Source organism: Colossoma macropomum, unplaced genomic scaffold (assembly GCF_904425465.1).
Source record: "Colossoma macropomum unplaced genomic scaffold, Colossoma_macropomum, whole genome shotgun sequence".
In the NCBI taxonomy this organism is placed as follows: domain Eukaryota; kingdom Metazoa; phylum Chordata; class Actinopteri; order Characiformes; family Serrasalmidae; genus Colossoma; species Colossoma macropomum.
In genome coordinates this window covers 11,529,045-11,544,389 of record NW_023494806.1, presented here as the reverse complement: position 1 = coordinate 11,544,389, position 15,345 = coordinate 11,529,045, and the positions used below count along the sequence as shown (strand labels likewise).

The window sequence follows — 15,345 nt, the reverse complement described above, 5'->3', positions numbered from 1 at the left end:
TGTTCACTCACTAGATACTTTTATTTCATATATTGAGGGTGTCCAATACTTATATTGGGTTAAATACTGCATTAAGGTCATGAAACACAGCTGCCAAAAAGTACCGCTGATGTCTATTCAAATTTCACATTCATTTCAAGCTAAAGTTCATTATTTTGACTGTGAAGCCAGCTCTCATCCAGGATCTTACAGCACTACAATAAGTGCAAACAGCCAGTTAAAATGTCATACGTACTGGAACTTTAAACGGGAAATCCACTGATTTTGAAAAATGTCTGCATAATTAAATGGTTAAGAAGTAAACAAAGTCATTCAAAGACGTTTGATGTGAAATTCTGTTACAGACAAAAATACACAGTAAGAATTGTGCACAGTGGTGGTGATAGGAACCAGACGTCTGAAGCATTATAACTACTGGTTTGGCTGTTTTCCACTTGCCCCAGAAAGTAGATGTTCAGCCAAGACATGTTTGGTGTCCAAATTTAGCTTCTTTAGTTTCGGAGCTGCAAGGCTAAAATTGTTAACGAACACCAGAAGTCAGTAGTCACTGAAATGTTTCTGTAAATACATCCCTAAAACTTCTCTCAACATGTTCAAACAGCATCCAGGTCATTATTATGGCTGCCTGAACAAACCTTCAACATGCGTCCCTGCTATGTTCAGTGACATGAAGTGTTGCTCATTTTTTATGGTTCACAGTAAGTCAAATCTTTGCAGTAAATACATCCCCAAAACATCTCTCAAGGCTCTTCCACCTCTTCATTAAGGTCATGCATCCTTCTCAATGTGATTTAGGGCACAGTATGACTTAAACAAACCTTCACTGTAATGCGACACACAGCAATTTTTTAGTTTTGTTCATTTTTTTTAAGTAGCTAACAGTAAGTCACACTGTCTCCTAAACCACATCGACAAGTCTGAGCAACCTTACTGGAGACCTGAAGGTAGTTGGAGTAGGTGGACAGGAGTTTCAGGGTTGTATTTACATAAAGGATTTGGGTGACCATTTACTTCTAGTGTTTGTTAGCAACATTAGCGTTTGTGGCCCTCATAACTCTTAAAACTAAAGCAAAATCTGGACAAACGTCTTGGCTGATGGCCTACGCTACATTATAACTACCACCACCATTGTAAAGTAATTCATTAAGTTTCTCTATAATGTATCATTGTGATTTAATTCCCCTTTAATACCTGGGCTACTAAGGTTGTAACAATTTCCATACAGTATGTAAAAGGTAAAAAAAAATTACCATAAAATACGAATTTTGACCTCAGAAGTGAAAATTGTATCGACACTGAAAATGTGTATCGCTACACCCCTAAGAGATCCGCCAGGTGTGCTTGTTCACTGTCTACAAAATATGAAGCAACCCTATAAACACAGATCACAATCTAGACGGGGATTAGTGTAATAAAAAAATCTGTAATACTGTTACATAACAGAGCAAACTCGGGAGCCACTTTCGGGGTCTCTTAGTGTGTTTCTGTCCCGCACCACGACCGCCTGGTTGCCGTAGCGGCTGTACCAACTGCTCTGGCTGCGGCTCAGGTAGTTAGACGGCGGCGCCTTTTCGAGCTCCAGCTGCTGCTGCTGCCAGATTAGCAGGGAAGTGTCTCTGAACCTGAGCCGAGCAAAGCCCTCTGACATCGCCTTCTCGGCTAAAGGACATCTCTCCGTCATTATAGACCCTCGGTGGCGAAACAGCTGCAGTCCTCCTCTTGGTCAAACATCTCAGGACGTCCTCCTGGGCTCGATCACGACATTGTGTTTACGACCACACTGTTTCATTGTTTTGGCTGACAGAAACATTCAGTGGCTCCTAAATAACTGTAGATGTGTGTTGTTTTGTAGCTCAGATAGTGAGAATTTAATCGATTGTCCTCTCAGAAGCACAATGCTGTGCGTTAGTTTTGTCCTGGTATTTCAACTGGACTGTTGTCTGTGAGCCTCAAATCCAGCTTGGCGTAGTTCGTCGACGGATTTATGTCTTTCAGATAGTTTGCTTTTCATTAAAAGAGGGTCGCGTGAACACCCAGTGCAAATAAGTCAGCAATTTAATGGCGATTTACTCCAAGACAGCCGCTTCATAACGTTTCTTTCCTCTTGTTGAGAGAAATGTTCACTCAGTCGATCCTCGAAACAGATGGACTCGCGGGGAGCAGCGTTAACGTCTCGAAGAAATTCCGTCCATGCTCGCCAGCTAACGGTAGCTAGCTAGTCAGACATGTAACGTTATTACGCCCGCGAGTTGTAGTTATATATATATATATAGAAAACGTCTTCGAGGTATGGCTCCTAAAGAAGCGGAGCGCAGTGCAGGGCTTTAGAAGCCCGATATTCCATCCTTTCTATACGGCTGATTTTAGACGGAACAGCTGGGAGCTAAAAGCAGCGAAAGACGCGCAGCACAACAACGCCAAGCGCTGCCTGTGGCAACAGCGCGCAGATCCCACTGTGTCCGTCTGGAATGTGGAGCTGATTCTTGGTTCCGGGAGTGTGTGAACGTTTCTCACTCAGAGCGGATTGTAGAAAAGCGTTTCAGCTTCCAAATGTTACTATCAGAAACTAAACTTGAATGCGTAACTTAAAATGTTATCAGTACTAGTACAAAATTATGTCAAAGTTCAACTTTTACTAGTACATAAGAATGACATTACAGTATGTAAGATTTCAGTTCTCTCTAAAAAGAAATGATGGCTTTTCCCACTTCATTTTAACTGAATGAACAGAATGAATTAAGCTTTAACAATTACTTTTACAAGTAAAACTGCATTTTGTTAAATTAAAATAAGCCTTGTAAAAAATGTACAAAGATTTATTTCTTACATGCAAAAATTCAATTCTTGCGTTTAGTAACAATTTTTACTAATGTAATACATAGTTGTCTTTTTTTCATATTGTTCTCTCATGTATTTTTTACAAGTGCTAGTGGCATTTTTTACATGTTCAAACTGAATTTATGATACCATGAGACTTAAAATAGCTTGCATTCATGAATGTTAAACTGACTATGAACTTTTTGGGAAAATGCATTAAAATGCAATAACAGTAAATGTGTGAAATTCCAAAAATATTACGTGAAATAAATGCATTTCCTGAGAAGTAGGCTTGTTCTCTTATTCATCACAACAGCAGATTTGGTCTCTGTACAACACAATTACTGCATTTCAATTAGCCAGAAGCACAGGTGTGAAAACATTTATATGCAATGAAAGTACAAAAAAAAAAAGTCCTGTATTTTTGTTTAAAAAATAAAAATAAAAATAAGACTCCTCGAAATGTTCCTAAGTTATCATTTCCGATTTTTCTACCTAACGCAAATCTCAGTAAAATGACATCTATGTTTAATTCTACCTGAAACTTCTTGTCAAAGAAAACAAATCTCTACACTTTGCAATTAGGTCAAATGCAAAAAATCTGTTTTATTTCAAGTTGAGAGCAAGCATAAAATCATGAAAATGTAAAGAACACATGACAGTTCAGTTCAGTCTTCAAAAACTAAAAAAAGCAGTGTTCTCAAGTGATGCAGCACTCCATAAAACTATGCAAGAAAAGAAACATGATTTTCATTCTTAAATTGTCAATATAGTGACATTTGGTCCACCACTGGAAAAATTAGTTTTTATTACTGTTAGGAGGAAGGGAATAATGAGCAGCATGTGAAGACTGACTACAAGGCCTGAAAAGTGAGGGGATTCTGTAGGCTAAGTGGTGGATTTCGAGGATTTTTTGCTCATTTCTTCTTGGGCCCTGCATCAAGGGGCAGGCCAATGTCTTTTCCTCGCAGTTTAAGTCCTGCAATTTGCCACAAAACATTGGACAATGAACAACCAGACATATAATATACACCAACTTGTGGAGCAATATTTCATAGCTCAAAAAACAAAAAAAAAATCTGCCCAAAGGATAAAGGATGAAATCTCACCGATGGCCCTCTCAATCTTTCCCATTACTTGATTGTTGGGGATGGCCTTCCCAGCTTCATAATCTGCGATTACTTGAGGCTTCTCATTAATTTTCTAAAGAAAACAAATTTACATTTATATGTCTATCAAACATTATACTGATGTAGTAATTGGGTGAGGTGCTTTGAAAATGCCTGAAGGAGTCTTTTGTTTCTTTAGTCAGTCACTTAAGTGTTTGAAACTTCCACCAGCCTTTCACATCTCATATAAGGTACCACAGTAAGGTGCAATACAGTGCTGAGCAATATACTCTCTATACCGATATATTGTGAAATTTCACACATTTGCTTTTCCATTTTTGATATGTTGTTACAGATGTACTTCACACATAATATATAGCATTATATCCATGACTATTAATGTTTTTACAGATGCCATGTTTGTGTTTCCAAGTGGTCTGTTTTTAGTTTTTTTTTTTATTATTTCCTGTTTTTTTTTTAATCTAATAAAAATGAAAAAATATATATATATTCCTTTCTGGAAATGGGGATACCATTTATATTACTGTGTAAGGTTCCTTTGGTGTAATGTTGAGAGAAGCACAACAGAAGAAAACAGATTGATCAAAACAAGCCATGTCCAGTTTGTTAGCCAGTGTTTTAATATATAGTAGCCACACTCTAGAAGCAGAGGATCATTACATTTCTGAATGCAAACTTCAATATTGTGTGACACTGTGATATATTTGGAAAATACTGTGGTGTTTTATCAATATCAGCCCAGCACTACCATGAATTCATATCCCAGCCAAAGACTGAAAACGGCAGAAAATTATACTTATCGTTTATTAGTGAACTACAGAAGTCTAGAGAGGCCATGGGGTAGTTATAATTTTCTGGACTGCTATCTTGAGATCAAGACTTCTTTATCTAGTGATCTCAAGATAAAAGGTGTTTTCTCAAGATCATAGCTTATTTAATCTTGTGACCTCAAGATAAAAGTTGTTTTCTTGAGATTCAAGATTGCGTTCAAGAAAACGACTTTTGTTATCCTCATATACCTCATGGCCTCTCTGGACCTCCGTAGTGAATCTCACCCTTATTTCCATATGCTATCCTGTATGAATGCTTACCGTGGCCAGGTCCTTCTGAGTTAAGCCCTTGTCCTGCCGGCCCTTCTGAATGACTTTGCCCACTTCCAGAGTTACTCGTTCATGATGGAGCTCCTCTGTTTCTCTGTCCAGTTTGGCTGTGTTCTTGGTTACAACATGCTGCTTATTCTGCCCAGCAGCCCCTGTAAAGAGCGCAGACTTTAAAGCGACAGAAGGGTGATAACAGATAACAGATCGAGCAGTATATAACGTATTTTTACTTTACAACAATCACATGAAAAGCACGTGTCTTACACTTCTTTGTAGTCTCAACATCCTCCCCTCGTCTCTGGGCGGCAATTACAGCCTGCGAGCAAACATTTCATCAGATGTTTGGTTAGCTAGCTAGCTAGGTTAGCGTTAGCTAACTACATAGCGGACTTGTGCGTAGTTACTAGAAAATTCGGTGGGCTGTAGCTAAAAATTACTCGCAAACTTAGCAGAACTAACAGACATTAGCTATTAAACATCAAATAAACAACTGCAAAGGCCTAGCAGCTGCCAAAAATGAGAGAAATAGCTACATGTGGTACATGGCTAGCTGGCAAAATAAACTTGCTAGCTGTAGCTAGGTTAGCTATCAACCTGTTTGGACTTGGACTGAGCCGCGGATCCCTTCTTCCTCAGCACAGTCACTGTGTCCCAGTCACTCTCTGCCATGTTTTCGAAGACTCTTTGGCTTAACAGCAGATTATGTATCTCAGATAAACAGGCTGGAAGAGCGCTGAACTTAAGAAAACTGTATGTCCCCGAGTGTGTATGTGTTTGAGTAGACTTTGGAGCCTCGTTGTTCACTACGCTGGACAGGGAAATACGAAAATTACGTAAGTCAGACGTCAAGCGTCTGTATGTGGCAGCGGAGGGAGGCGCTGGGTGCGTCCAAACCGCACACTACTACACTACACCTACAGTTCTAGTGAATGTTCTTCTAATGATGGTGCGCTATTTTCACATGCCGTTTAAGTAGGGCAGTGTGCGGTTTTGAACGCAGACGTGTCAAAATAATAGGTGGACTGGTTTGGATGACACGAATCGTGTTAACGGAACATTTCGCCAGTTTAGGCTTGTATTTAGGACTCCTGCTTCACTTCCACTACCAGGTGATACTGTTTATTACCCAAAAAATGATGAGTGAGTAACTCCCACGATATGCCCATGTGATTTTTCCTTTTCATTTTTTCATGATTTCTTTTTCGTTTTTTTTTTTGTTCCCCTTATTTTCTGTTTCATATTTCAGTCTTACCCCAAACAAATATTACATTTTTGTGCAAATTTTAGCATTTTTAAATAATTAATTATTTGACTTTTTAGTGAATGTGGCAAAATAACAATAACTACAACAATAACAATAACAACAACAATAATAATAATAAATACTATTTTCTCTGTTTATTTTTGTCTGACGGACTGGGCATTATGCTTAATGGGTGGAGAAAAAACAAATTATCAATGCTGAAAATGTGACAGAATATTATTTTTATGGCTAAACAAGCTGGTGTGACAAGGTGGAAAAAAGACAGATACATTAATACATTTTTAACTACATTTTCAGCTTGAAATAAATGTTTTTAGGTTGAATTTCAAATATGTACTTTGGTGACTATCTATATTACAAACATTTGCAATTAAAAATACACTTCGTTAGTTATGACCTTATCTATATATATTGTTATATTGTTATATTGAAGCTTGATAAACTCTGAATAGCATTATAATACTGTGGACTCCACTGGTGCGCAGTTCATGGAATGACCCTTGTATGGATCAGGAATACCACTGAGTTTTTTTTTTTTTCAATATCAAGAATAATATCTTGATCCCAATACCATTATCCCACACATTATCTAAGCTGCTTATCCTCCTGGGTAATGGGTCCCACACTCATTGGGCAGAAGGCAGGAAACACCCTGAACAGGTCACCAGTTCACCTCAGGGCAGACACACAGACATACACACTCACATCTAGGGGCAATTTCAGTACATCCAGTTAGCCTGACTGCATGTCTTTGGACAGTGGGAGGAAACCAGAGTACCCGGAGGAAACACAGACACAGGGAGAACATGCAAACTCCACACAGAAAGGGCCCTCGGCGCCCAGCCAGTGAATCGAACACAGGCCCTTCTTCCTGTTAGTTGACAGCACTACCCACTGCGCCACAATCAATAGTCTTTAACACCTTCTTGTGCACTTAAAAAAGGGGATTTTATGTGATTCCTATAGGGAGAATGTATAAATGTTAAATTTAGATTTGAAAGTTTTTGCATAAATGTTAAATAAACTGCTGAATAAGTGACTTTAAGTAAAGTAAAACAACCCTAAATTATTGTATGTATTGTGTGTGTGAGGATCAGAAGAGAAAAATAAAAAGTCTCTTTTACTTTTTCACCAGAAAAAATTCACTTTCATTAAAAATCCATATATTCAGATTCATGCCTAAAGAAATCACTTAGTATCAGTATTTTATGTAAGAATTGATTCTTAGAAGGAAACAGGATCATAAGTACTGATATTTCAGTATTGATCCCCTTCCTCTAATGAGTAGGGGTAGTACTGAGCACTGTTCACTGAGGTTGTGGTGACCAGAAGAGCAAGCTCCAAAAGAACATGGCATGGCCCCACTGCCCGACTCTTTGTATTTATAGCTTGCTGACTCAGGGGCTCGCTCCGGCAGGGTTATCTGATCACCGCTGTAGAGAGAGAGAGGGGGCAGAGACTGACAAAGACAGCTGGGGGAATGTGCAGCACTACAGTTAGGGGCTCAGCAGACATGTCTCTGCCTTTGAGTGTCGCTGCACATGACCTGAGGTTTTGTGTTACTTTCATGGACTTAGACGTAAACGGTATGACTGAGTTATGAAGATGTCAGAGGTGATGCAGAATAAACGTTTTGAGTAAATGTTTGTGCCAATAAATCTTCCTTTTCTAATCACAGGATTTGACAAGGCAAAGTGACAAATACAAGCGGCAAGTAAGATGACATTACAGCATAACTGATGGTTCTGTACCAGACTTTATTCACATTCAGTCCTCATTTGTTCATGTTTTGCACTTTTTTTAACTTTTTAGCTCCTGTTTTCTAATCTCACCATAAAACATGATTCATTTAGATTTAAGTCAGTTTGCTAAATAAAGAATTTAAAGAAAAAAGATGCTTTCTCTCTCTCTCATTGTCTCACATTTTCTTTCTCTTTATCACGTACAAACACACAATCGTCTTACTTGGTATAAAGCCTCTAGAACTCATATCTTGTAATTCCTGAAGACAGACAGTCGTATGCAAAAGCTTGAACACCCCTGGTGTTAACACATCCTCAACAGGGAACTCCAATATGACACGTTTCTGCCAAATTTAATGCACATTTTCTATTCATTTGCATATTGGGGAAAAAAAAAAACATAAAATATAAAATGTGCCATAACTTTTGCACAAGACAGATTTCATGTTTATATCTAATACAGTTAAATTCAGTGAATAAACAACAATTGTGCATTAAACAGTGCAGAAGTGTGTCTCTGTACAGGTTGTGTTTACTTATTTTCAATTAGAAAATCAACAAAATGTAATTCCAGGAGTGCCCAAACTTTTGCAAGCAAACGTATTGTCAGCATAATGAACATATTTAGCCTGATTTATCAGTTCAGTACTGTTATATGTATACAACTGGGCTCAACAATATTGACAAAAGTCACATCATGATATTTCAGGTTGTGAAAAATATAGCAATGTTTGAAAGGCAAAAAAAGGTTGTGTTTACAGGAGGATAAAAGGGGAATTCTGCTGATTTTTCAAAATTTCTGCATAATTTAATTTGAGATGTAAACAAAGTCATTTGGAGTGGTTTGATATGACTCATATAATGACTCAGATTTTTCCATAGTGATGGTGATGGGAACCAGGGGTCACAATGTCTACAATACAAATACAGCCATTTTATTTACTTTCCAAAACCGACAGTGAACCCACTGGTGTAATCTGAGTTTAATATGCAATGTTAATAATTGTAAAATAGCGGTAAATCTGAAATAAATATGAAGGGACTATTTTGTCTAACAAGACTCTTTATGTACCTCTCTGCCATGAATGTATTTTAAAAAATAAGTTTTAGACCAAAACCTTCTTGATTCTATTGTAAAACAGTGACTGAGGCATCAGGCATCATATTTTTAGCCTTTTCAAGCAATAACTTTCTGTGAGGGAGCTTTTAGAGGCATTCTTGGGTTGTATGGCTCCTAACACCACCACTGTGAATAGTTCTAACACAGTAAGAATAGAGCATTTCACATCTAACCACTCTGAGTGACTTTGTTTACATGTTAACAAATTAATTACGCAGACAATTAGAAAACTTTTTTAAAAGCAGTAGGTCAGTATTCTAGTTTTGGCTGCATGATATGGACAAAACACCATATTGCAAACTGTATTAATGGACGGTGCGATTATGATATATCTTCCAATACACTGAAAACACATTAAGGAACCTTTAATGTGACACGGTTAAAGACTGTTCTGTTTTTGAGCTAAGTTATTTGTTGGATTATGCAAATGCCTTGATTCATCCAAAAGAGCATCTCACAAAACACAATGAAACAATCAGTCACTGGATAGAGGCTCATCTGCATACTGTACACTTCTGCAACAAACGCTATATTGTGCAGCCTTAGTATACAACATATACAGTACCAGTGTTTATAATGATTAGCCTTCATCAGTGTCAGATTTATTAGAGGGACTTTTTCATCTCTGGAGGCGTCACGTCTTTACTTTCACAGCTAAGGCAAACAATCATAGTACAAATGGCATGTCTGGAAAAAAACAACACTGTTTTTCAGAGCAATTATCAAAGTGCTTTAAATGTCATGAGTAAATCTTAGGAACACTAAGTCAGTATGTGTTGTACATGGCAAAAAATAAAAAGAGAAAGGAAGTTAAACTCAGCTGCAGGCCTTCTGAAAGTTTCCATCATTATTTTTTTGACTTAGCATCAATATCCGGCGAGTGTGTTTTTTTCTCAAAGGATATCCAATTTCAAAATAAAACAAGTTTTTTCATGGCACAGTATGTTGCTGTTACAAAAATCCCTGAGCAACGTCGCTCTCCCACAGCAGTTAAAAACAAATGCAAATCAAATTAGCTTATCTACGCTATACATAGACCATTTTTGGCTTTTAACAATGTACAACAGTGAAATTCTTTGCATGGGCATTGCTATTTGGCAAATAGCAAATGTCCACACTGTGTGCTTCTCAGATGCCTCTATCATGTTATACAGCTTTGGCAGAAATGAAAAAAAATGCCGAATTCAAGCTTTAAAACTACCTAAGACCTTCAGTTTCTCTCAGAATATGTGCATATGTGTTTTCCACTTTAATTCCGCAGTGTGAGCAGAGGGAATTTATCCTGATTCAAAAGTTCTGGAGGCTGCAGGTATCACACATTGATCAATAGAAGGGGCTCCAGTTGAGAGTGCCGATGGAGATAAGAGTCTGACAAGTGCCGGAAGACAACCACACCATCTCCACCAGACTGTAATGGAGAAATCCCAAAGCGACGCCACATCCTACATCTGAGAGGTGGTGGCGGCCCAGCATTACGCGCGACATGCCCACCAGAAAAGCCCACAGCACCAGCAGAATGCGCAGAGGAACCGCCAGCACCAAGTGCGCCAACAAGAACTTGGCCACCATGACTGCCCGGCTCGCGTGGGCTGCTGGGAAGGAGTAGACGTCCATGGCCAGGTAGTCCAGGAAACTCGGGGACATCTCCCAGGGCCCTTTGCGCTTCACCAACTTCTGCATGCCCGCCACAGTCATCACGTCCAGTAAGAGGGCTGCAAGTGACAAGAGAGGTTTTACTGTGTGTTCAGTATCACACATGAGACACGAGAGACTAATTTTGACACAGAAGGTAAAAAGTGTAGGTAAAACTGATTAAAGGACCCATAACATGGAAAAAGGTTTTGCTAACAACATGCAATCCCCATAGACAAGCACTGGCAGTATAATGGGTCGAAATAAACAGCTCAGTGACTTTAAATGTGGCGCTGACATAGGATGCCACTTTTGCTACATGTCAGTTTGGGAAATTTCTGCCTTGCTAGATCTGCCCTGGTCAACTGTAAGTGCTATTATTGTAAAATGCAAGTGTCTAGGATCAACAACAGCTCAGCCACTAAGCGGTAGGCTGAGTGATGCAGCACAAAAATATTGCCTGTCCTCTGTTGCATCAATCACTACAGAGTTCAAAACTGCCTCTGGAAGCAACATCAGCCAATCAGAACAGAGGTCATTTACATATTTCAATCAATCAAGGTGATAAAAACATCAGTTTAATTCTAAGTGATAATGAGAAGTTGGATGGTCATGTAAAAATGAATTGTTTTTGGTAAATAAAACTAAACAAATGTCATAACTTGACTCCAGACGGAGCAACAACAAAAAAAATGTGTTATTGGACCATTACAGAAATGACAAATTCCATTCTGAAATATTCCTAAAAAATCTAGTCCACGATGTACAATTTAACTGGTATAAACATTTATGTCATGTGACAGCTCTTCAAACTAAAGGTTCCTCACGCTCACATCTCTTTTACCAAAAGAGTTATTTAAAGAATCATCCACTGAAAGGTTTTTTAGAGAGCCAAAAGTGGTTACTCTGTGGCTTCTTTACTTTTTAGAGTGTAGGAGGGACTTGTCAATAATTGCAATAAAAAAATGAAACAAAACCAGATAAAACTCATATTTTTGGACTTGCAAATACTTGGCAACCAAACTAATCAGTGCAATAGAGATTCACATGTATCAGTCAGTCAGATAACACGAAATGGATCCTCCTGTATTCCCCTAGCTACTGACCTACAAACCTAGCAGCATCCTGCTGGCCAAAAAAAAACTCTTCTGTGAGGATACAATAAGAACACATCTTAACACTTTGACCATGCACTACCAAAACACACAGACACAAAGACACCCTTACTCCAGGTTATTGATGATGCCCAATGGTGCTTAGCTATTGGTCATTTTGATAGCAAAATTCATTTACAGCTGCTGCACATGAAAGCAGCTGCTTAATATATGTTTCTGATTAATTTCTTGTGTTTTAAATACTTAGCAAGAGTTTTCTAATCAAGACAAATAACATAAGCTCTCCTATCAGAGCTGTAAAGTTCACAGAGAGGGGTTTTAGTTGCAAGTTTTATCAAGAGGTGGGACAGCTGGATAAGCGCGTAACATTTTCCATACAATATCAAAAAACTGAAAAAAGAACAAAAGAGTGTATCATTCTATTGGCATGTCTACTCTCCACAGAGCGTTTCTTGTTTGTCGTCCTTCATGGAAATCAACATCACTGATCAAAAGTAGATATTTGGTAGCATCCTGTCTATTTTGTATTGTTTATAGCTATTTTATAATATGATAAGATCCCTGTTAAGGGTGAGCGATATGACGGTATTTATTATTATTGTGATAAGCCACGTCAAAATAAGCTTTTCTAAGCATATTGTGGAAGCCATCATTACTTAAAGAACAGTGACCAACTGCATGTCATTACAAATAAAGCATAATAAGCCCTGTTTAATTTGATTTAGTGCTGTATGTGAAATTCTGGGAAAAAAAAACACTGCATTCATAGTTTTTGATAGTTTAAAACTGGCACTACTTTTTTTCTGTAGGTTTCTTTTTTCTGTACCAACTTATCAAATCTCAAAACAAAACACTGTAATACTTATCACGTATCATGAAAATGTTTTGTGTCCCTGTTTTTCACAAAGAAATGCTACTTTGCAGCATTTTACTTTTGTTTTGTTCTTAAAACCAGTGGATGCAAAGTGTACAGTATGGTATACTATACAGGAGAAACAAGGCATGTGTAACACATAAAATATCGATAATTCGGTCGAATATTGGCCTCAGATTCGGAAAATCGTATCGAACCTCAAAATCGCTCCGCCCCACTGCTGTCTAACACTTTACTCCCGTGCTGAAATGACTCTCACAGTGTGGAATTGACACCCAGCGTTCAGCTTACTGACCCAAATAAACACTCCTGCGAGTGAATCCAAAAGGGTTGGATTTTGCTGAGTTATGCTCCAAAGAGCAAAAAACTCACCCAGCAGCAAGTTCACGAGGACCTCCTGTCCGGCCAGCGTGTTGCTTCTCGTGAGGCACACGAGGGTGCCCAAAATCCACGGGATGCCGTGGCCGGTGAGCGCGAGCAGCTTGACTATGGCGCGCATGTTGCCCCACGACGACGTGGTGTGCGCGCACACGCCGAGCCGCTTGGACACGCTGATGTCGATGGCCAGGAGGGAGTTCATGGCGATGCCCTTGAAGGACGGGTTGAGCTGCATGCAGTCCTCCTCCGGGTACTCCCTCCGCTCCCTGCCGTTCTCAGCCGCGTCCTGCTGCTGCGCGTGCTCGCAGCCCTGGCCCGCGTGCTGCTGCTGCTGCTGCTGGGCTTTGTACGACGGCCTGCGCGCACCAGCGCGAGCCTCAGCGCCCGCGCTCCGCGCAGGCTGGTGGTGAAGGGACATGAACTCGGGCCTGTTCAGCACGTTCCTCGCCCTCGCTCGAGTCGTGGGCATGGTGGCTCTCTAAAGCACGTCGTCCACTCTTTACCTGAATTCACTGTCCCTCTATTTTGTTCTTGGCGCGCGGTGGCGGTGAGCGCTCCACCATGTCCGTTCCCAGGTCACGTATTGCCCTGTTGTAACACTTGCGAGTTTCTATTCCAGTTCCAGTCTATAAATAGACGTAGACACGGCAACTGACTGGCTTTATGAAGAGCGACCACATGGCTGTTTAACACTGCGCTCGCAGCCAGAGAAAGTTTTTTCTTCATAGACTATAATGACATACTCTTATTGCGCTGTGCAGCTTTGCTAGAAAAGCAGAAGCTGGCAGGTATCGTCAAAAACATACAGTGAAAAAATGACACGATTTAATGGGTAAATTGAATAAAATACACAGTGTAACATACAAAAAAAGCTCTTTTCAGTATGAACCATTCTACTTAATAATACTTAAATAACAACTAAGTATTCAGACGTTTAAGAATTTAAGTATAATTAAGTACAATTAAGTATTCCGGCGTTAGATGTTTACAAGGAGTATGTTATGACCTATTTAAACGCGTCATTAATGGAGATAATAGAGAGAGTAATAAGCTAAATACGAATACGAAATGATCATTTATAGGGTTCTTTCTATTGGTGGTTGTCCCAAACCGTAATCCGTAATTTCGACTTGGAAAATTATACCTTTTACTTAATACTTGTGTTTTTTAAGATCTTGTTGTTTTAAAGTGAATTACATTTATTTTTTCGATTCATCCTGAGTTTAATTTTTAAATGATAAAATACTAAAATGTTTTCATGTCACTACCGGAACGCAAAGAGTTTTAGTTCATAGGCGGAGCCTTATTTAGCCACACCCCTGCATTTTAGAATAGACCCCATCCTTGTCCCCTCATGGCCACATGGTGAGCTGTTAAAGTTTTTGTGTTTTATTAAAAAATATTATGATTTAATATGTGTACAGCTGTTCAAAGCAGTGTTTTCTAGTCATTTACTGGCTAGCTTTTTTGAGTTATGCTCAAAATTAGCTAAAATTGTCAACAGAAAAGTTCCAGTAGTGTTCTGAATGTTTTGGTAGTGACAAAATGGAATGTTTAATAATTTATTTTAATTAAATAAACATATTTAAGGTATAGGGTCACTCAAAGCAGAAGGATTTTGGTCTAAAGTCTGTGTCAGTTAACAGTCAGAAATATGTTTTCAGCTCTGACTTTGAAGCAATTTGGTAGAATGATCCAAATACATTAATTTATTTGTATATTTGATTTATCTTTTCACATTACATTATATTTTCAGGGTGTCCTGCTATCCAATATGCAGAATGATGTAAAAATACATGTTCATGATGTATAAATCAAAATTCTATACTAGCAGACTTTTATGGATGCCTGCTGAGTACACTGCATAATTGTCTTCTAGAACTAAGCTCAGCTTGTGCATAGAATCAGAATTCAGCACTTCAGTAGAGTTATATGTTTTAGTCAGGGGTACAGCTAACTATCTATTGGAGCAGGGGGGGCTGTGGTGAACAAACCCCCCTAAAATCTTTAGTAGATCCCTCATATAGATGCCGACACAATTGTTCACCCATGACTCACAGAAAGATTCAATTTCTTAACAACATATCTCACCAGTTAGCTTCCACCAAAACTACGCAGAGAGCTCTGATGTTTATTTATATCCCTCTTATTTCATAATGCAGCTCTTCTATGG

At 38.8% G+C, this 15,345-nt stretch overlaps 3 protein-coding genes across 3 annotated transcripts; all 3 read right to left on the bottom strand.

Moving 5' to 3' along the window:
• Positions 1–2: 2 nt before the first annotated feature.
• On the bottom strand, positions 3–3,277 carry LOC118826924 (putative uncharacterized protein BRD3OS). The gene has a single exon (XM_036598000.1). The coding sequence runs from the start codon at positions 1,679–1,681 to the stop codon at positions 1,433–1,435; it is 249 nt and encodes an 82-aa protein (XP_036453893.1). The 5' UTR covers positions 1,682–3,277; the 3' UTR covers positions 3–1,432.
• Positions 3,278–3,403: 126 nt separating this feature from the next.
• edf1 (endothelial differentiation-related factor 1) lies at positions 3,404–5,876 on the bottom strand. Its single transcript, XM_036597999.1, has 5 exons — positions 5,642–5,876; positions 5,312–5,363; positions 5,039–5,199; positions 3,927–4,020; positions 3,404–3,796 (listed from the first exon to the last, which is right to left on the bottom strand). Exons 1-5 carry the CDS (start codon positions 5,714–5,716, stop codon positions 3,735–3,737), a joined length of 444 nt encoding a protein of 147 aa, XP_036453892.1. The 5' UTR covers positions 5,717–5,876; the 3' UTR covers positions 3,404–3,734.
• A 2,172-nt stretch (positions 5,877–8,048) lies between these two features.
• Positions 8,049–13,785, bottom strand: plpp7a (phospholipid phosphatase 7a (inactive)). Its single transcript, XM_036599002.1, has 2 exons — positions 13,167–13,785; positions 8,049–10,885 (listed from the first exon to the last, which is right to left on the bottom strand). Exons 1-2 carry the CDS (start codon positions 13,639–13,641, stop codon positions 10,497–10,499), a joined length of 864 nt encoding a protein of 287 aa, XP_036454895.1. The 5' UTR covers positions 13,642–13,785; the 3' UTR covers positions 8,049–10,496.
• Positions 13,786–15,345: the final 1,560 nt, after the last annotated feature.

Bases quoted from the DNA above. Each gene is read 5' to 3' on its own strand.
- LOC118826924 (XM_036598000.1), bottom strand. From the start codon at position 1,681: ATGACGGAGAGATGTCCTTTAGCCGAGAAGGCGATGTCAGAGGGCTTT.
- plpp7a (XM_036599002.1), bottom strand. From the start codon at position 13,641: ATGCCCACGACTCGAGCGAGGGCGAGGAACGTGCTGAACAGGCCCGAG. The intron at 10,886-13,166 runs GTGAGTTTTTTG...TGTCACTTGCAG, and splicing joins CCTCGTGAACTTGCTGCTGG to CCCTCTTACTGGACGTGATG.
- edf1 (XM_036597999.1), bottom strand. From the start codon at position 5,716: ATGGCAGAGAGTGACTGGGACACAGTGACTGTGCTGAGGAAGAAGGGA. The intron at 5,200-5,311 runs GTAAGACACGTG...CGCTCTTTACAG, and splicing joins TGTTGAGACTACAAAGAAGT to GGGCTGCTGGGCAGAATAAG. The intron at 4,021-5,038 runs GTAAGCATTCAT...TGTTTTCTTTAG, and splicing joins CTCAGAAGGACCTGGCCACG to AAAATTAATGAGAAGCCTCA.